Here is a 20,179-nt window from a genome sequence, read left to right as displayed (position 1 = left end):
ACACGCAGTCAGCCGGGTGTACCGTTAGCCCGGCGACCTCTGTGTAATTCAGACTCCTTCCACCCACGACGGAGGCGGAGTCATCTGCCACTCAGGTTACAGAAGAATGGGGAGAGGGGAGGCAGGATTCACTTCTTAGCTGGGACACGGGTGGGAAGGGTGGGGGTAGAAGGAAACCGGTTTTTGCTCATCTCTAAGGAAGAAACGAAGATCATTTTATCCCACTTTCCCTCCTGGCATATTAAGTAGTGATGCTTACAATTTTCCTTTATCGTTTCAAACAACAGCAACAACGGGAAAAAATGGATGCTGCATTTTTAGTTAGGGCTAAATGCTAAGCAACAATTATTAGAGAGTGTGTGCAGAATTAAATTATAGCACAGATTCAGGGTCAGGAAGGAGAATGTAGACCGTAAGGAAGAAATTATCCAGCTCAAGTGAGTCAAGAGAAAGCACCATGCCCAAGCAGACCGAGCATCTGGGTTAATTCCCACAACTGGCCAAGGCCCATTTAATGTCTAGTGATAGGATGTTTGTCCTTAAAAATCACTTTTTGGTTGTTTACTGCTTTTTCCAGATAAGGCCTTAGTTAGTAACCTCTAAATATCAGCTATGCAGATAAACGTACTCTTTATTTTCCACATTTCCCTCTTTTTCCATGCTTCAGATAATAGATGTTAAATGACTTCTACCCAAAGAAATACGGCATAAGGGTTTTGTTGAATGTGTGTTTGTTCCTCTAGGGAAAATTAACAGAAGCATAACACAGAGATATTTTGTGTGTTCCTCTATCCTAAAATGTGAACTTTATATTCAAAAACTTAAGTACAGATCCTTTTACTGGTGCAAAACTGTAGTTAGAATCATGGAGTGTCTTTGGGTTGTTAAGATAAAATAGTCCCAGTGTTCAGTTCTGAGAACGTTTTAGATTCTGTGGCACAGTGTTCAGGTTTATAGAGCTGAACAGTTGGTCAGACTCTAATTAAAAATAGCTTTGAATATTTAATGTTGAATTCCTTCTTTCCTCATTCTTCTTACCTCTAGTTTGAGCTCTTAAGTTAACCATTTCATCAGCTAGTTGCTACACCAGAATATCACTTGCATGTTGTCAAGAGTCTGGAGCAGAAAGGTTAGACTTTCACCTCCTTTTCTCACTCACCTGGCCCATCTTTCCTGTGTCTCCACTGAATTCAGAAGGGAAGACTATAGTACAGGCATCGTCCAGGAGACTGTTTATATCCTAGCACAGACTCAGACAGGAACTCAGAGGAGTTTAATCAGACTGTCTTTGAACAACTTGACAGTAAATGACATTTTTCTCAGATACTCCCAAAGTACTGTTTGCTTGAAAGTAGCTATTTGTGACCTTTATTTAATTTCCTCATACTGTAATTCTTGAACTTCTCAGTCTTTCTTACCTATGTCTATTTAGAATAGGTTAGCAGTTTTCTGAACTGTTTCCCAAACAGGTCAAGAATACTTCCAGAAATCTCGGTAGTATAATTAAGGGGGTCTGTATTTCCAGGATTCGGAATCATCACTGGTGACTGGAATTTTTTTTTTTTTTCTCTTCTCCCTTGTATTAAAAACTAGATTACTCTCCTACTACACAGTGTGGTAGCTGTAATTCATGGCCTCCTCTTGATACTTTTCAAGGTTATTCAAAAACGATGCAGACTTTTATTAAGGGCTCTTATTTCTCCTAATACTCTTCCTTGCTTATTTTCATACTGCCCCTGGAATAAACCTACTTTTGCAAAGGTCTGAGTCGCACAGGCCATATAAATTCTTGCCAGTTTTAATGTTCCTCAGAAGACTCTGCCCATTATTTTCTCCCATTTTGCTAATAATAATATAATTCTATTTTACCTTAAATCTAGTTTTAAAATATTTTGTAATAGAGCACTAATGGAAACCTAATTGAAATACAACAAAGATAACTATTCCTCAAGATAACTTGGAAATACTTCTGTTTTTGAAGTTAACAGCTCCACCTACCCCCAAGCACATTTCAGAGTCAGCAGTAACGAAGACCAGCCACTTGGCATGTTTTTCTGTGTGACAACCTGCCTTTAATTTGTCAGGTCTTACCTACCTTGTATTTTCTGTCCTCGCAACCATAAACTTTTCTCATTTTGGCTGTCGTGTGCTGTTTGCAGGGTTGACGTGCGTGCCCTGTGGCAGCACATGGGATTTTTCTTTCCCATACCTGCAAATTTACCAAGGATGACCCCGGTTTGGGCAAGGGGCATTAAAAGACAAAGAAGTTACTCTCAGCTGATAAAAGTATTGCTGTTTTTATATAGTGAGTTTAGAAAATTGGCCAAAGATGGCCAACTTTTTAAATCCTGGCTATGCCTACATAATTAATTACATATCCCGTCTGAGACCTTCTGATAAGTAAGGTGCCCTTCCACCAGTAGAGGCAGGTTTGCAACCTACAGATAATTTCCTCTGACCTATGGCCAGCCATAGAAAAGATTCAAGCTTTGTACTGTCCTTTTGTTGGCTGTCGTTGAAAAATTATATTATAGAAAGTATCAAAATATCAAACTGTTCTTAAGAAGAGTATGTAATCTGGGGCTTGCCTTTGTGTTTTGCTCACTAAACGTTGTCAAGCTTAAAAGAAAAGGAAATGAAATCTCTGGCTGGTGAAAATTTTGTGCCCCAAACAATATGTTAATCAAAGTCTACCAAGGTAACTAAGTGATGGGTGTTTTCTCTCTTTCATTACAAGCAAGAAAGTTTATTCGCAGTTGTAAAATTATAGCGGAACTGCAGACCTATTTGCTATAACTGATTGGAAATAAAGATTCTGATTTTTAGTCTGCGTAAGCACATATTTCCAACACTTGTGGTATGCATTTTGATAAGGGAGAGACTTAGTTTGGTAACAGAAGGAAGAAACAGGACTTATCGATACAGTGAACGTTCACTCTGTAGAGGAACTTCCCTCCAGGTACATATCTTCCTCTTACCTTAGCCGCCTCCGCACTTGGTAGAGATGCCAACATGTTTCACAACCGATCTTGAAGGAAGGAGCCTAAAGAATTGCTGCTCCTCTGGGTGAAAGGCACTGATTACTGTCTCGCGTTTGTTTGTAGGGAGGTGCGTTTTTGCTCACTTGAAGGGATATACTGTATTTTAAATAAGTGTGTGACTTAATATTTGGGGATTTTTTTTTTTCCTCCTTTAAAACTGGACCTGAACACAGCTTTGAGTTGATATTTGTAATAATCTCAGGACCTGAAAGATTGTAGCATTTAGTGTGTCTTAAAAATTATGTACTGTACCAGCCATGGATTTTTGTAAATATACCTGTCTCCCTTTTTTGTATTATTTTAGTAAAAAAAATAATAAATTTAAATAAAAGGGGGTGGTGATGACATGTGAATGGGTGTGGGTATGTATGTGTGTGTGTTTGTATAAGGCTCTTTTGAGACGAACTGGTGCTTGTTTAATTTCCGGCTCTGAGGAGAGCAGGAATATGGCCAAACTGCTGCTACCGACCCTGCACTGAGCCCAGGTGTTTCCATTTTGTCTTTCCCAGTGCTTGATTGGACGCGGGCCACCAGGAAATGACTCAGAAGCTAAACTCTTCTTCCCACTGCCACCTTGCCTTTGCATTCTCGGTTCTGCACACCCTTTGAACTTCCGTGGCAAAGCTTTCCAAACTCTGGGTGGCTTGTCGGTCTGTAGTTTTCAGAGAGCTCTTGTCACTATTTTCTAAGAAGAAAGAAGGACAGGTAAATTTCGTAACCAAAAAATAATCACACATTTCATAAAACCCTGATGAATTCTGGACATATGAGAGGGCTTAAACATTCCTAAATGTGGATCTGTGAATTGAGAAAATCAGCCCCGTGGATATACGCCTTCAGTGCAGGGAAAAAAAATTTTTTTTTTGTTTTGTTTTTGTTTTTGTTTTTGTTGCAACAGCCTTGCTCATATTCCAGGTATAGTTAGCAAATCCCTGTTTTAAAGCAGGAGCCTTATTTGATTCCGTGTAGATGTTTCCTGTCTATCCTTTGTGACAGGACCTTTACATGAGTGTTTTTTCTTTTTGTATGTGTTATGTGTTGTATTAAATAAAGAGGAATGTACATATTACTCTTGTGTCTGTTGTATTATTGGGCTAACTTGGATTTTAATACCTCATTCTTTTAGTAGTGGTTGAGCATCTGTTGTCTGTATTGTACTGTGCTGAGCGCTATCGGATTCAGAAGTAAAGGGCAGGGGCCCCACCTTCAGGGTATTGACAAACACTTTGCAATCTCATGACAAGTTAAAAGGTAACAATTCGAAATTTGTCACAAGGGTGTGGTCCATTGCTGCCTGACATGTGAGTTCAGAACAGGGAAGAAATTGGACTGGAGCGATCTGGGAAGATTTTGTCAATTGGATGGCACTGAGCTGGGTCTCAGGATACTGGGATTTGGCTAGGAAGAAGGAAAGGGGAATGTCCCGAGCAGAGTCAGGAAATAGACGAGGCTGGTGTGAGGTGTATACTGGGATTGGTAGAAGCCAGACTGTGGAAGTCCTGGAATGTAGGCTTGCTAGGTTCTTCCTCTGGGTTATAGGGTGTGTGTGTGTGTGTGTGTGTGTGTGTGTGTGTGTGTGTGTGTGACAGAAAGCAAGGAATACTACTACTAGGATCAAAGTTTGAAATGTAGATATGGGAATTCGGCAGAACTGATCATCTTTGGGGTGTCTGGCTGGCTCAGTTGGTGGTAGAACGTGCAACTTGATCTCAGGGTCATGGGTTCAAGGCTCATGTTGGGGATAGAGATTACTTAAAAAAAAAAAAAAAAAAGACCCCCCAAACAAGAAGTGATCACCTTTTCAATCCTTACTTGTAGAAGACCTCTGGAGAAAATATTATTAAGATAAAGAGTAGAAAAAGAATTCAATCTTAGAACTCTGGTGAAAGAGTGGGAAAAGATGACATAGAAAGCAACATGTGAGAGAAATTCAACAGTTTGTCATTTATAAGCGAATATGTATATATGCATAGAAAATACAGAAAAGACATATACCCCAAAGTATAGAGTGATTATATGAGTGTTTTTTTCCTTTTACTTATGCATATTTTTGGTGCGTTATCATTAAGAGGAAGAATTTTTAAAAGGGATGGTCCTCATGCATGGGGGAGAGTGTAGGCTGCAAATGCCCTCACTAAAAAACAATATTTAAAGACAGATACGCCAAAGCAGATTCTTGGTAGTAATAGCCCCTAAAGATATCTATCGTTATTCAACTACATTCACCTATGTTGTCACCATCTTGTATATTAACATATTTAAAGGTGTTATTGTAAGCAAGATATTTTTAAATCTGTAATTTCCCTGAGTTTCTTTGACCATGGAATTTTTTCCATGTAACTGCAATTAACATTAGGCACGTAAAGCACTTATTAGCACGGTGACGCGTAGCAAGTACTAGGTAAATGTTAGCTTTTATCATCATCCAACCTAGTTCTGTTTTATTACTATTTCTGTAGTTTGGAAAAGTTTCTAAGAAGATACTTGGCCCAAGGAGTTAAGGATTTCAGAATAACCTTTAGAGAGCCAACAAGTAATCCAGAAATGCTCCCAGCCTTCCAGAGTTGTACGAGGGCCAGGTGTCCAGAAGGGGTTTTTCAAAGGAGTATAGTGGAATATGTGCAGCAGGAAGTACTTCTGACACTGTCCATGTAGGCAAGAAATTGTCTCAGGCCTGAGCTTTGCCACAGGAGAGTGGTTGGTTAGGAAACGGGTGCATGGAACAGTTCCTAGGGATGGAGTTCAAAGGCAAAGTGAACCAATTGGTGCTGGAGTTAGTTACTTTGCTTTTATAAGTTTATTCAAAGGGAGAAATGGATGGTACAAGGATTTCTGTACAGTGATGTAAACGATTGAAACAGCCTAATGCCATGTTAGGATTTGGTAAAGTAAACAAAAATAATACTAAGTAAAAAAAAATGTTTTTAATAAGAAATGACCAAGATATCCAGGCATTAAGAAAGAGCAGACATAAATATAAACGCACACTGGCGCAGAAAAATAGAAAAACCAACACTCCCAAGTCCAGAGGCGTGGTGCGAGTGCTTGTTCTGTATCCTTTTACTTAAATGTATTTTCAACAAACGTGGATGATGTGAGAAAGGGCTTTTGTTGGTTTGTTTTTAAGAAACAAACAGGTGGGCGTGGTTGAAGAAAGAAAAATGGGAAAGAGGCTCTTCACTGTCTCATCACTGGGAAAAGGGAAAAGACCTTATTTCTTCTACTCAGATCCTGCTAGAGCCCCAAATTGGCTCTGTTTTGGAAGGAAGGCACAATGAACTGCTTGATTTAAAATAAAAATCTTTGGAAAAGATTATCCTTGTACTTGGTTAAAAAAAAAAAAAAAGTACCAAGTACATGGGCATACAGAGCGCAAAGCGTGTCTTTCCTGGCTATATAGTCCCTGTTTTCTTTCCTCAGAGCAACCCCTGCTACGAATTTCTCCAGCTATAAGTATAAATATGTACCTGACTCTTTTAACATAAATTCAGCATACGCACTTTGCTGCACAGTACCTAGCATTTTTTCCAGTTGTCTCAGAGATCATTCCACATCAGTACATAGGGGTCTGTTCTGTTCTTTTTGACAGCTCACAGTCTTCCATACTTACGGTATCATCACGGTTCATTGTATTTATTTTTATTGATGAGCACTTAGATTACTATCACAAGGCAAACTGTAACATCCTGTGTATGTACATCACACGGAAGTTCGTTTTGGCGTGGGTAGTAATGACCTAACATCCTAGATTTGAAAGTCAGGGTCTGGAATCTCTGACGTTGCTTCTCGTCCAAGTAAAGCTTTGAGAAATGCCTGGGAAAATCAATCTCTTGTTTAAAGGAATTTGGAAAACTGGAAATAAAAGCAGAAGAGGTGACTCTGGGTACACCAAGGGTGGAGTCACACGCGAGGGAGATCATGAGTTTCTTCAAAGGACAGCCCCCTCTGAAGTGTCATGCGTGTCCTTGCCTCAAAAACGATGGCCCTTCCTCGTCAGTGTGTGCCTTGACATGGCTTGTTTTTTTCTGTCTGTATATTTACCTCTTCTGTCCCCTGTGTCTGTCCCTTTACCATTTCCCCACTATCTTTTTTCTAGTAGGTGGCATAGCATGAAGGAAAACAGGCTGACATTAGATGGGTTCACGAGTCCCCGCTCTGAAGCTGTGACACTAATTTAGACAAGATGCTTACCTTTTAGCCTGTTAACTTATTTCTACAGTGATGATAGCAACGATGGGGTGTGAGGTTGAATTAAGAGACTGGATATGGAAAGCACCTAGCATAGTGCCTAGCACATAAGAGCTAATTAATGGTGGCTACATTATTCTCTCTCTCTCTTCTGCCTTTTCTTCTTAAATTCATACTTCCTCTTGCTCTCCTAACTTCCCAAACTATAGAGGTGAACCATAGTGGGTTTTTTTTTTTTTTTAATCTTTCTTAAAAAAAAAAAAGCAGCTTACAGTACAGGAGTGGATAAATATCAGAATTCTTTGATTGCAGATGTCAAACCCCTGGCTTAAAAAGTAACCAGAAACTTGTCTAAAAAGTAAAGTCGGTTAAACACAACAGTAAAGAGAATCTTTTGGTTCGTAGAACTGAGTTGTGCAGAGGTGAGCCTGGAGTAGGGGAAGCTTTAGCCAGTGATTCGGCGTCCTCACCGTCTAGCCATGTCTCTGCCCTGGCATTCAAAGTGCCAAGATTTCACAGATAGCCCTCTGACAGCCTCAGCCTCTCCCTTCGTGGCCAAGTGGCCGCTGCACTTCCAAACTCCATGTGTGTGTCGTGCGTTAGTTTATTTTTGCCTTATGGTACCTCACGTGCAAAGCGCGTTAATCACGTGCCTCCAATCCTAGTACATGGTTCACCATCATTCAGTACAGCAACTCATTCCCTCATTTTATTACACATTCAGCTTCTCCTTCCTTCCTTAGTCCCCAGCGCCCTGTGTCTCATAGGTGCCCTCTTGATATGTGCCCCTTGTTATGCATGTTCGCTTCTAAAATAGTGCTATTTGGTGCGTGTACAAATTTCATTTGTACGAACGGTCTGGGCCTATACATTTTGCTCTTTCCTACTTTTCTCACTTTTCTTAAATTTGTCCATGTTGCTATGTGTACATCCTGTGTGTTGCTGCTTATCACCGTGTAGTATTCCATACTACATATCCACCACGTTCTACATACCCGTTCCTCTGGAGGTGGATACCTAGGTTGCCTCTAATTCCCTGTTATTGCAAGAAAGGCTATAGGCCGTCTCCTGCCGATTGCCTGTTCATCTCCGCTTATTATTCGATTGCGTTGTATCCTTTTGTTATAGATAATACTCTCTTACCAGTTGTAGGTGTGCTTGATATTTTAGTCTGTGACCCCCCTTTCAACTTTGTGGAGGACATCCTGAATTGAACAGAAAATGTTAACTTGTAATAGTCAAATTGATCTATTTGTCTACATGTATGTTGAGGCGCTTGTTAGGAGATATTTCCCTATCCCTCTGTCACAAATATATCTTCCTGCTCTTTCTTCTATTAGCTTTGTAGTTTTACATTTTCTCCGTAAAGGTATTGTTCATGTATTGATTTCTAGGTACTTTATAGTTGTCGCTTTTAGGAGTGGTCTATTCTTCTCCGTTCGATACTCTCATGGTTTTTGTGGGTAAGGAGGAACGCTGTTGATTTCTTTTTTTTTTTTTTTTCAACGTTTATTTATTTTTGGGACAGAGAGAGACAGAGCATGAACAGGGGAGGGGCAGAGAGAGAGGGAGACACAGAATCGGAAACAGGCTCCAGGCTCTGAGCCATCAGCCCAGAGCCCGACGCGGGGCTCGAACTCACGGACCGCGAGATCGTGACCTGGCTGAAGTCGGACACCTAACCGACTGTGCCACCCAGGCGCCCCAGAACGCTGTTGATTTCTGAAAGTTGAGTTTGTGTCCAGCAACTTTGCTGAACTCTCCTATTCCAGTAACTCATCAGATTATTTTATTAGCTTTTCAATGAAGATGATCATATCATCTACAAAAAATGACAGGGCGCCTGGCTGGTTCACTTGAAGAGCATGCGACTCTTGATCTTGGGGTTGTGAATTCAAGCCCCATGTCGGGTGTCGAAATTACTGAAATCAATACATAACCTTTTCAAAATGACAGTTTAATCTCCCTTCCCAATTCTTTCACTTTCGTCTTAGAGCATTAGACTGGTCCTTTAATACCATTTAAACAGTAGTGTGAAAGTGACATCTTTGTTCCTTTGTTCCTTGTCTCAATTTTCTCAAGTGTGGTGTTTATTCTAGGTCGTTGGTATATAGATTTTAAGAAGTTAAGAAAGTTCTATTCCTAATTTTCTGGGAATGCTGATCATAAGTGTGAACTGGATGATAGCAAGTACATTCCCCCTAACCCTGATACATGATCAGCACTTCCAGAAAATTTCTGAGCAATGTATTCATAATTTTTTCATTCTTATAATCTTCATTTTCTTTGTTTTCCTCTTGCATTCTGTTTCCTTTATACGCATCTTCTCCCTTGTCCTCCTTCAGTCTTGCCAGTTTTCTTCAGTCTAACTAATTTTTCAAGGAATCATGAATTTTATTGGGTGCACATATGTTCGTTACGGTGATATCTCTTTAATCTATTTTTTCCACCAATATATAATGTCCCTCCTTTTTCTTTATGATGTGTTTTGCCCTGATATCGCAGTTATCTATATTCTGAATAATATCCCATTGTATGACTAGATCACATTTTTAATTTATCCATTTATCAGTTGATAGACACGTAGGCTGTTTGTACATTTTGGATATTGCGAATAATGCTGCTATGAACATTTAGGTACCGTACTCCCCCACCCCACCCCTGATCCAAGTGGCATACGTTCCGAGACCCCCAGGGGATGCCTGAAACTGTAGATACTACTGAACCCTCTAGATCCTATGTGTTTTCCTATGCATACGTACTGATGATAAAGTTGAATTTGTAAATTAGGCACAGTAAGAGATTGTCAATAACTAAAAATAGAACAATTATAACAATATACTGTAATAAAAGTTATGTGAAGATGCTCTCTCTCAAAATATCTTATTGCACCGCCCTCACCCTTCTTGTGGTGACGGGAGATGACCAAATGCCTGCATGATGAGATGAAGTGAGGTGAATGACGTAGGCAGTGTAGCATAGCATTAGACTACCCCTCACCTTCTGACTCTGTGTCCGAAGGCAGATCACCGGCTTCCAGCCCATGGTTGACCGTGGGTGACTGAAATTGTGGAGAAGGGGGACCACTGGACAGGTTTTTGTGTGGATGTATGTGTTCACTTCTCTCAGGTGTGTACCTAAGAGGCCATATGGTAACTCTGCGTAACTTTTTGAGGAACCACAAAACTGTTTCCCACGGTAGCTGAAACATTTTGCACTCCTACTAGCAATATGTGAGAGCTTAAATTTCTCTGCATCCTTGCCAGCACTTGATATTTTCTGTTTGTTTGATGATAGCCATCCTGGTAGGTATGAAGTGGTACCTCATTCTTTTGATTTGCATCTCCCTAATGACTCACGGTGTTGAGTATCTTTTCATGTGCTTATTAAGCAGTTAGTATATTAGTATAATTATAGTATATAGCTTAGTACATTAAGTATAGAAGTACTTTTTCGAGGCGAGTTCCCAAAGAGACTGTTTGCTGTAAAGTCTCTGAGGCCTTGCATGTCTGAACATATTATCTTTGCATTCTCACATTTCAATGAGAGTTTAGCTGGATATAATATTCCAGGTTATTTTCCTTCATCACTTAGAAAACATAACTTGATTGCGTTTTGCCTCCAGTGTTTGTTAGAAACATCGATGTCAATCTAATTCTTACTTTTTTGTGGACTAGCTGCTCCTCCTCTCTAGCTTTTAGAATTTCATTTTTGTCTTGAATGGTCTTAAATTTCACTAGAACATGTCAAAGTTTTAGTTTTTCCATATTTACCCTGTGTGATGCACCATGAGATCTTTGTATTGGAATCTTTTTTATCTTTAATTTTTGAAAGTTCTGGGGCGCCTGGGTGGATCAGTCGGTTGAGTGACCGACTCTTGATTTCAGCTCAGGTCGTGATCTCATGGTTTGTGAGTTTGAGCCCTACATCGGGCTCTGTGCTGACAGTGTGGAGCCTGCTTGGGATTCTCTCTCTCTCCCCCTCTCTCTGTTCCTCCCCCACTTGTGATCTGTGCTCTCTCTCTCTCTCAAAATAAATAGACTCTAAAATTTTTTTTAAAAAAGCTCTTAGGATTTCTGTAAATATTCCCTTTCCTAAATCTATTTCCTCTCTTTCTGGGACATATATATCATACATATATTTACATCATATCACCATCATCATCATCATCATCATCTCTTTAATGTTCTCTCATATTTTCCATCTCCTTCCAGTACCTTCTGAGAAAATTCCTTGAGCTGATCTGGATCATTATTCATTTTTCAGCTATGTAGTCATTCTTGTTTTTATCCAATCTTTTGGCTTTATTCACCTATCACGTATTTCATACCCACTATTTCCATTTGGTTCTTATAACTGCTTGTTTGTTATTATTGTTCTCCTATCTTAGTAAGGATCTTTACCGTGCTTCTTTTAAGTTCTTGTTTTGTCTTGTTCCATTCTGGCTTGTCTAGCACGATTCGTCCCAGTTATTGTCTCTTTTGTTGTGACTCTACTCCTCAAATATCTGATGATTTTCACTTGGGAGCTTGTTTTGTCCTGGGCTTATAAACAGGTTTTTTAGCTGGTGATGTATATACCAAGGGGAGGGGCCAAGCACCCTAGCATGTGCTTTTAAGAAGTGGGTTGGGAGCCTCAGGAGCATTTCCCAGAGCAAAGTCCCAGGTACCAGAGTCAGATTTTGACCCACACTGTGGGTCCAGTCACATGGGTCATTATTTTCTGCAAACTTGCTCACAGTGGCTTATTTCTGTACATTTGGTGATTTTTTAGTATATATCCCTGCACTTTATAACTTCAGCTATGGGCATTCTTCGAGGCCTAGATTTTTATAAAGTATGTTCCTCTAAAGGGCATTTGAGTTTGCTTCTTCCAAGCTCCTAGGAACATTACCAACCCAGGACCACTTCAAACTAAATGTTAGCTTAGGGATTTTAGGGCCTCAGAGATAGGATGAATTTCAGCCACAAATGCATGTGAATGGTTATTGCTAGTAGTTAGGAACTTTAGAAGGTTCTCCACCCTGCTACCCTACCCTGAGCTGAGATTAAAACAGAAGGGTCTCAGGGCTCTTGGCTGGTTCAGTCAGTAGAGCATGCTACTCTCTGACTTAGGGTTGTGAGTTTGAGTCCCACATTGGATGTAGAGATTATGTAAACAATAAAATCTTAAACACACACACACACACACACACACACGCAGAAAAGTCTCTTCTTGGTGAAGTCAGGGATATTTTTTTCATTCCCACCAATGAGGCCAATGTTAGGGGTTCCATCATTTTGTAAGACTTTTTGATCTGACTCCCACCATGCTAGTCTGAGGCCTTTTTTCCCTTCTGCCTACAGTAAATTGAAATCCCGACTGTAGACCACCAGGGATCAACAGATAGATATCTTCAGGGCAAATCAGTGCTCATTTTCCTATTCCTCCTCCTTCCTCACCTCTGGCTACTCTGGCTCCCTTTGCTGTCAGCTCTGTCATGCTCTGAAGAAGTGTTTTTATGTGTTTGTTAAAATTTCACTCAGTGCTTAAGGCGTTTTATATTGAGAGATTTCTCTGCACGCCTAATCTTTCATAATGTCAAAAACAAAAGTCCTGTATGTATTTTGTATAAGCTCATTATCTCTCTGTGTAAACATATAATATGCAAACATTAGTATTGAATATGAAATTATAATAGATATGCTACTTAGTATTTAATTCTATATGAACTGTACATTCACATAAGCTAATTATCTATGTAAATATATAGTATGCAAACATTAATATTGAATATGAAATTATATATGCTACTTAGTACTTAATTCTATATGAACTGTACATTCACAGTCCATTTCATAAGTCAGACTCTTGCAGATCACCTACAGAGCATCAGGTGTCCTGATGTAAGAACAGGAGTTCCATGAGGAGGAGGGGTTGACAATGGTGACTTCATTTACTAAAACGGGACTCTTTCTGTGTCAGTTTCACCAGAAACCCCAAAGGCTGAGAACAAAACCATAGGCGCCAATCTGTCCACATTCTAAAGGGAGGAGGAGCCAGATCACCTATGCACCCACCCTAAGAGGTTGTGAAATGGACCCCCGGGGAAGCACTAGCTCAATACTGGGAAGGATTAGCTCAGCATCCACCTCAGGCTATGGAAGAGAATGTGAGAGGATTTCTTTGGAAGTAGCTGTCTGTATGCTTGGCCGTTTCCCCTTCTCCCCAAGCAGGGGAGGGTGGGGGGTGCTCCCTCTTTGCTTCATGCCAAATGAGGGGGCGCTTCAAGAGGACCACCTGGGGAGTTTGATACAGCCTGCGGAGTTTCAGGAACAAAGGGACTGGTGTCTGACTTCTTCCTAAAGTCTGAAGACAAACTGTCGGTGGCTAGCTCCTTGAGAAGACAGAAGAGGAGAGAAGACTGCGCTCCAAATGGCTTGCACGCCCCAAGTTCCTGGGTTCCCGAAGGCTTGCTGTGCTTCTTGAGAGAGGCAGGCAGGTTTGGCCATTTCAAGAAGGAGTCCAGCCAAAGGGAACACCTGGAGGGAGGAGATGACATCAGTGGCAGGGAGGCTGCTGGAGACCGAGGGGCTGGGGCTGGCACCCTAAGGAACTAGAGACGGCATGGCCCACAGGGGGACGACAGGTGCGAGATCCCCAGTGATGGATGGAGACTCGAGAACCCGTGAGGAAGCGCCTGTGGGACAAGCAGCCATGGCTTCTTCTACTCCCAGGGGACACCGGCGCCAGCTTACAACTCAGCCACTCACGTGAGACTTACCCCCTCTCCTTCCCCTGCGGCCACACGAGAGCAGGCCCGGAACAGCCACGAGTGGGAAGAGGTCCTGTGTGAGAAATCAAAATGACGCTGACCGTGACCCCCGTTCTCCCTCAGATTTCCGGGCCGGGGAAGGGAAGAAGTTTTAAAATTAACTGACATTTGAAGTTTTGATCGATCACTCCAAGAGACTTGTTGATAGCCAGAACAAGAGACTATTTATTTCTCAAATGATGATGATGACAACTCTTTGGCCTGTTACTTTGCAGAGACTGGAAAAGCTGTAAATTTCATCCAGGCACACGGGAGACCAAACCATGACCTCAGGTTTGTCGGGGCATTCACGAGAAAACAAAGTTACTTTCTTTTTACACAAGTCTGGCTTGTTCCAGGAACAGGTTGCCTTTGAAGAGGTGACCAGCCGATCAGGGGGATGGAGACGAGATGTTGGCCAGGTCCTCCAGCCCTCGAGGCTCATTTTCCAGCCGACGGCAGTCTCACCTTGTCAGTGAGGAGTCTTATTGGGTAAAGTCTGGGGTTTTAATGTTTTACAGACTGGACTTTTTTTTTTCCAAACCAAAGAAAAACCGCCAATTGTCCTGTTATCTCTTGGAAGAGCTGCATGAACTGCCGCCGATCTCATGCTGGAAAGGAAGCCTTCAGGCAGGAGGTCCGCAAGCAGCAGGGGTTGAGAGGGATACATCGCGGCTCTCTCTGCCTGCATCTACGGGTCAGCTCGCCTGTTAACAGTCACATTTGCTCCTGAGTATTATAATGTACTGAGCTGATATGCTACAGGATGTCATCAGTTAGGTTACTTGGATGAAAAGTAATACCTTTACATGGAAGAAACTATTACGTAATGCAAAGTAGTCATGAAAATCCCGTACGCCACAAAGAGACCGAGTGATTCGCTTGCTGCAAAGTATCTACCAGAGTGGCCAAACTTAAAAATGGCTATTTTTCATTTACAGAAGTGTTTCTCAATTGCTCTCCTTTTCTGTGACGAGAGGAGGCTATCAGGAGTGTGCTGCCCATGAGGTCTGCAGTCTGTTTTTTGACAGCCCGCACTCATTTCCATATCCCTCTGTGTCATGCTGTCTCTGTGTCACAGGGACTGGACTTACGGGAACTACATCTCCCAAACTCCTTTGCCTTCCAGGGTCTGGATGTCATTTCTTTCTGCCAGGGTATTCATGTGAGATTTTTGTAGGTGGGAGGAGAAAGTGGTGTTATTTTTTTCTCTGGCAGCACCTTGCAAAGTGGGTAGGTCCCGGGAGAGCTGAAGCTCCGCCCCAGCCTCTAGGTGACCTGTCAGCCGGCGCGTCAGTACTCGGCTCAGCTCTGATGAGCAAAGGGGGCGCCCTGCATTCTTCTGACCTGGGTGACGGCAGCGACCTTCTAGTGACTGCTTAGAACTGCTGAACGTTAGTGGCAACTTCCCCAAACTCCGGCAGTCCTTCCCACAGTGCCGCAAGCATCCCAGTGCCCTGCACTCAGTTCCTGTTTGCTTGAACAGCCTGCAGTGGGTTCTCTCTTGGTGACTGACCCCTGATGGTCACGGCGCCTACCTAGCTGATATTGTGAGAGAAACGAACATGCCTAATGGGTCTCGTTGAGTTAAAAGTAAGTGTTTAAAGTGATGAATGAGGCCCTGACTGCCTCTTTAAAAGAAATTCATGCTATGAAGAGAGAAATTTAAGAATCGATCTTGAGAAATATTTATCACTATGTGATTCTGTGGCCCCAAATAATGTGTTAAACCAACATTTTCAAAATATTGAAACGTATTGAATTGCATTGTTTTCAATAAAGGAAACAATAATCTTTCTTTACTGAGAGAAGTTAGGACGTTTTTTACTGTTAATAAATAAAATAAAAATATTTTCCAAATATTGTATATTTCATTTTTTTAAAAGCATCCTTTTAATTCTGTTTTGTGCATAGTTTCAATGTACGTACTACATTCATGCAGTAGTGCATGTGTACGATTTAAAAGTAAATACAAAGACTTATGGGGGAGGAACAAGATTTTTACCACTACGGATACACCATCAAAAAGTTTAGAGGGGTTGCCTGGCTGGCTCAGTCAGTAGAGCATGCGACTCTCGATCTCACAGTCGTGAGTTCAAGCCCCATGTTGGGTATAGGGTTTACTTACATAAATGAATGAATGAATGAATAAATAATAAAGTACTATCATCAAAAAATTAGAAATCAGTGCTTGGGACACACATCTAAAGTATCACAACTGATGGAAGCCAGCAGCTACACATATATATTCTCTCAGATATACCCTCTTTCATTAGTCCTGGCTCTTTCCCACCAACAATCTCCCCGGATTCCTGTGTGGCTGACTGGCTTGGCTACCCAGCTACAGTTGCAAAGTTAAGACTGAACGCTCTGGGTCTGTTCCCACAGTTTCACTGGCCACAGAAAACATCCTAGAATCCCTTCCTCCTTCACAGAGCTTGAAGGACCAGAACAGTATCCTCACAATGGTTGGGGAATGGAGGTTGGGTCTCTACTTAAAAGCATGGGCACTAGGGTGCCTGTGTGGCCCAGTTGGTTAAGTGGCTGACTCTTGATTTCACCTCAGGTCCCCATCTTGGGGTCATGAGTTCAAGTCCCATGTTGGGCTCCATGCTTAGCATGGAGCCTACTTTTATTTATTTATTTTTTATTTTTTATTTTTTAAATTTTGTTTAATTTTTATTTTTTACTATGAAATTTATTGTCAGATTGGTTTCTCCATACAATACCCAGTGCTCAGATGATAGACATTTTTAAACTGGCAATATGTATCATCAAATTTTCCCCAAGGAAAGTTTGACCTAACTATTAAATAGTATTTTGTTGTTTTAGTTTGTACTCTATTGTATTATATTTTTTTTATTTATATATGAAATTTATTGTCAAATTGGTTTCCATACAACACCCAGTGCTCATCCCAAAAGGTGCCCTCCTCAATACCCATCACCCACCCTCTCCTCCCTCCCACCCCCCATCAACCCTCAGTTTGCTCTCAGTTCTCAACAGTCTCTTATTGGAGCCTACTTTTAAAAAAGTATGGGCACTGTCCCACCCCAACACATGCACACACACAAGCTGACTATGCTTACACCATTTGTGTTTCTGCTCAAATGTCACCAAGTCAGTGAAGACATCCCTGAACACATTATAAAGCAGCAGGTCCCAATCCCCTGCCCCAGTTTTACTTTTCTCCATAGCACTCATCACCATTTGGTAAGTTTTGCTTTACCGGATTATTGTCTGTCTTCCCCTTTCTAGAACGGAAACTTCACTGAGTATCAAAGCTTTACCTACTCCGCTTGCTTTTGCTTCCTCAGCATTTGGAAGAGTGACTGACTCATGGCAGATGCTCACTAAAAATTCAAAGAATGATAAAATACTCGCTTTTCCCAGCCACCCTTGACCAAAACAGGGGGACATGACCCAGGCCATGCTCATCAGAAGTACTCACCCCAGAATGGGACTCTTAGGAAAATACTTCATCCATTCGGGCACAAGTGAGAGCAGAGAAACCAGCCAAAACCAGTGTCCCGGAGCAGCAGCTTTGGTGCTGGCGCCCAGTCCCTGTCCATGGTCATTGTGTCTGCATTGTGAAGCTGTAGCAATTATGCCTGGTGGTGTTTTCACTGGATCAGATCTGGGGAAGGATAGTGGGTGAGGTTTCTGAGCCTGGTCTCTTGCCTTACTAGGAAATTCTGAAAATTATCCAGCATCTTTTTTTTTTTAATGTTTATTTATTTCTGAGACAGAGAGAGACAGAGCATGAACGGGGGAGCGGCAGAGAGAGAGAGAGAGAGAGAGACAAAATCAGAAGCAGGTTCTGGGCTCTGAGCGCTCAGCACAGAGCCCGACGCAGGGCTCGAACTCGCAAACCGTGAGATCATGACCTGAGCCGAAGTCGGTCGCTCAACCGACTGAGCTACCCAGGCGCCCCACCCAGCATCTTTTTAATAAAAATCCTTTTTCTGCTGTAACTGTAAAAATGATTTAATATGCTTTGGAGTCAGATTGCCTGAGGCCAAATACCGGTTTTCCACAGACCAGTTAATAATGTTGACTAACCCATGGAGCTATTCTGAGATTATCCCCACATTTCTAAGTGGGAAAAATCAGTACTACCTCATAGGATTGTGGCGAAGGTCAAATGGGACATTGCCTGCAAAGTCCTCCGGGACGCAGTTCACACATTCGCAACCCTAAGCTACGTAAGGCCAACAGAAGTGTTCTGTTTGGTAATTTATTGTTTTTAACTCGATTGCTAACGTTGAAAAGCCAGGGCACTGCATAAAAATGCTGGATTTACAACTACTGAAAAATCAGAAGCTCTGGCAACACTGGGTCCACGTGCCGACTTCACACCAATGAGACTGAGCCGAAAGCATCCAGCTCCTTTGCGGGAAGTAGCCGCTCACCTGGCCTGATTTATTCTTCTGTTACCTGCCTGGTCTCTGCTGTAGGGTTTCGGGGTTGTAGCCCTGTAACTAGGAATAGAAAGATTTTCTAAAGCTGCAAAACCGAGAAATTTGGCTAAATCGTCTCTACAAACTTTTCCAGACTGATTCGGTGTTTTGTTGCTGCACAGTAATTCCAAAACTTAGTGGAATTATTCCCACACAACAGCCATCTTATCATCTTCAATGATTCTTCGGGTTAACTGGGTTTAGCAGGGCAAATCTCTGCTTCAGCTGACACTGGCAGAAACTGTGGACATCTGGACATTCGAGATGTCTTATTCACATCGTCGGCAATCGGTGCTGTCAGACGAGAGCTCACGTGGGTCTATCCCAGTACACCTCCTTGTGCCATGGGGTTTTCATCGCATGGTAACTAGACAAGAAGCAGGAAGTGAAAGTTGCCGTTTTTTTTTTTTTTTAATTTTTTTTTCAACGTTTTTTATTTATTTTTGGGACAGAGAGAGACAGAGCATGAACGGGGGAGGGGCAGAGAGAGAGGGAGACACAGAATCGGAAACAGGCTCCAGGCTCTGAGCCATCAGCCCAGAGCCCGATGCGGGGCTCGAACCCACGGACCGCGAGATTGTGACCTGGCTGAAGTCGGATGCTTAACCGACTGCGCCACCCAGGCGCCCCAAAAGTTGCCGGTTTTAAGACCTGGTGTTCTACAGAAGTTCCAGAATGTCACTTCTGCTACATTCTATTGGTCAAAGGTAGTCACAAAGCCAGCTCAGATTCAAGAGAGGGAAGGGTACATGGGACAGGAAATAAGCTTCACCTCTTGATGTAGGGAGCAACATATGTATAAAAAGAGAAGACTGCTGGAGGGCCATCTTTGGAGACTAATGGCTACATATACATATACATAAACATTTCATGAGTATTCACACTTTCCTAGTGTAAGAATGGCCCAGAGAAGAAGAGTCTCTTGGCCACGCAGTAAAAAGGAATTCACAATTAGTTATTGCCCGTATCACAACATATCGAGTTATTGAAGACCTACTTCCAAAACATTCTCCCAATTCCTCAGAGCTGGTTTAAATTCGCTACATTTTAGAAAGCTGGTTAAACAAATTTATGTTGGTAAATAACAAAAATTCAGCCGAGTAAATTTGAAAGATCTAATCAACTTAGGAATCAGGCAGCATCCCCTCTAGCAAGTATGGGGAGTTCCAAAGGGCTACAGAAAAGGAAAGGTTTTTAAAGGTAGAGAGTTGAAAAAAGGAAATTATTAGCTAAGAATCCATTGTTTTAGGCAAGGTTGCCCTCCTAAGGGGAACGGATAGGGTCTATCAGTAAATGTCTCAATGCTGACCAGGAAATTTCTGCATTGACTGGTTATAGGTTCCATTGGGGGGGGGGGGGGCTAGGTGTTAATTCTTGGTTTACTGACTTGCCGGCTTAACTAAACGACACCATTTTTGGCCTGTGGTTTTTCTCTTTAACAATGTTCAGAGAAGAATAACTGATAGCATTCTCCCCAGCCCCTACTGCAGAGGAGATGTGCCTTTTATTTTTATTTATTTATTTAAATGAAATTTATTGTCAAATTGGTTTCCATACAACACCCAGTGCTCATCCCAAAAAATGCCCTCTTCAATACCCATCACCCACCGTCCCCACTCTCCCATCCCCCATCAGATGTCCCTTTTAAAATCAGATACTTGTGAATTATAGGTTGATAAATATTTTATGAATGCCAC

At 41.8% G+C, this 20,179-nt stretch overlaps 1 protein-coding gene across 6 annotated transcripts in view; it reads left to right on the top strand.

Annotated features, from left to right (window-relative positions):
- The window catches only part of UBN2 (ubinuclein 2), a 92,926-nt gene extending 77,044 nt beyond the window's left edge, over window positions 1–15,882 (top strand). For 4 of the 6 annotated variants that reach the window (XM_040471823.1, XM_040471824.1, XM_040471825.1 and 1 more), the window contains one exon: window positions 3,551–4,110. Coding sequence is in view for 1 of the 6 variants with exons in the window: in XM_040471826.1 (XP_040327760.1) it covers window positions 13,194–13,232 (39 nt within the window). In the remaining 5 variants the exon portion in view is untranslated. Of the gene's footprint in view, window positions 1–3,550; window positions 4,111–13,193 lie in introns of those variants that run through there. The other 2 variants (XM_040471826.1, XM_040471822.1) reach the window with 1 other exon arrangement.
- Window positions 15,883–20,179: the final 4,297 nt, after the last annotated feature.

Source organism: Herpailurus yagouaroundi, unplaced genomic scaffold (assembly GCF_014898765.1).
Source record: "Herpailurus yagouaroundi ecotype Mexico unplaced genomic scaffold, PumYag 100, whole genome shotgun sequence".
Taxonomy (NCBI): domain Eukaryota; kingdom Metazoa; phylum Chordata; class Mammalia; order Carnivora; family Felidae; genus Herpailurus; species Herpailurus yagouaroundi.
Note: the sequence above shows the minus strand (reverse complement) of the source record. Positions and strands in the feature narration are given on the sequence as shown.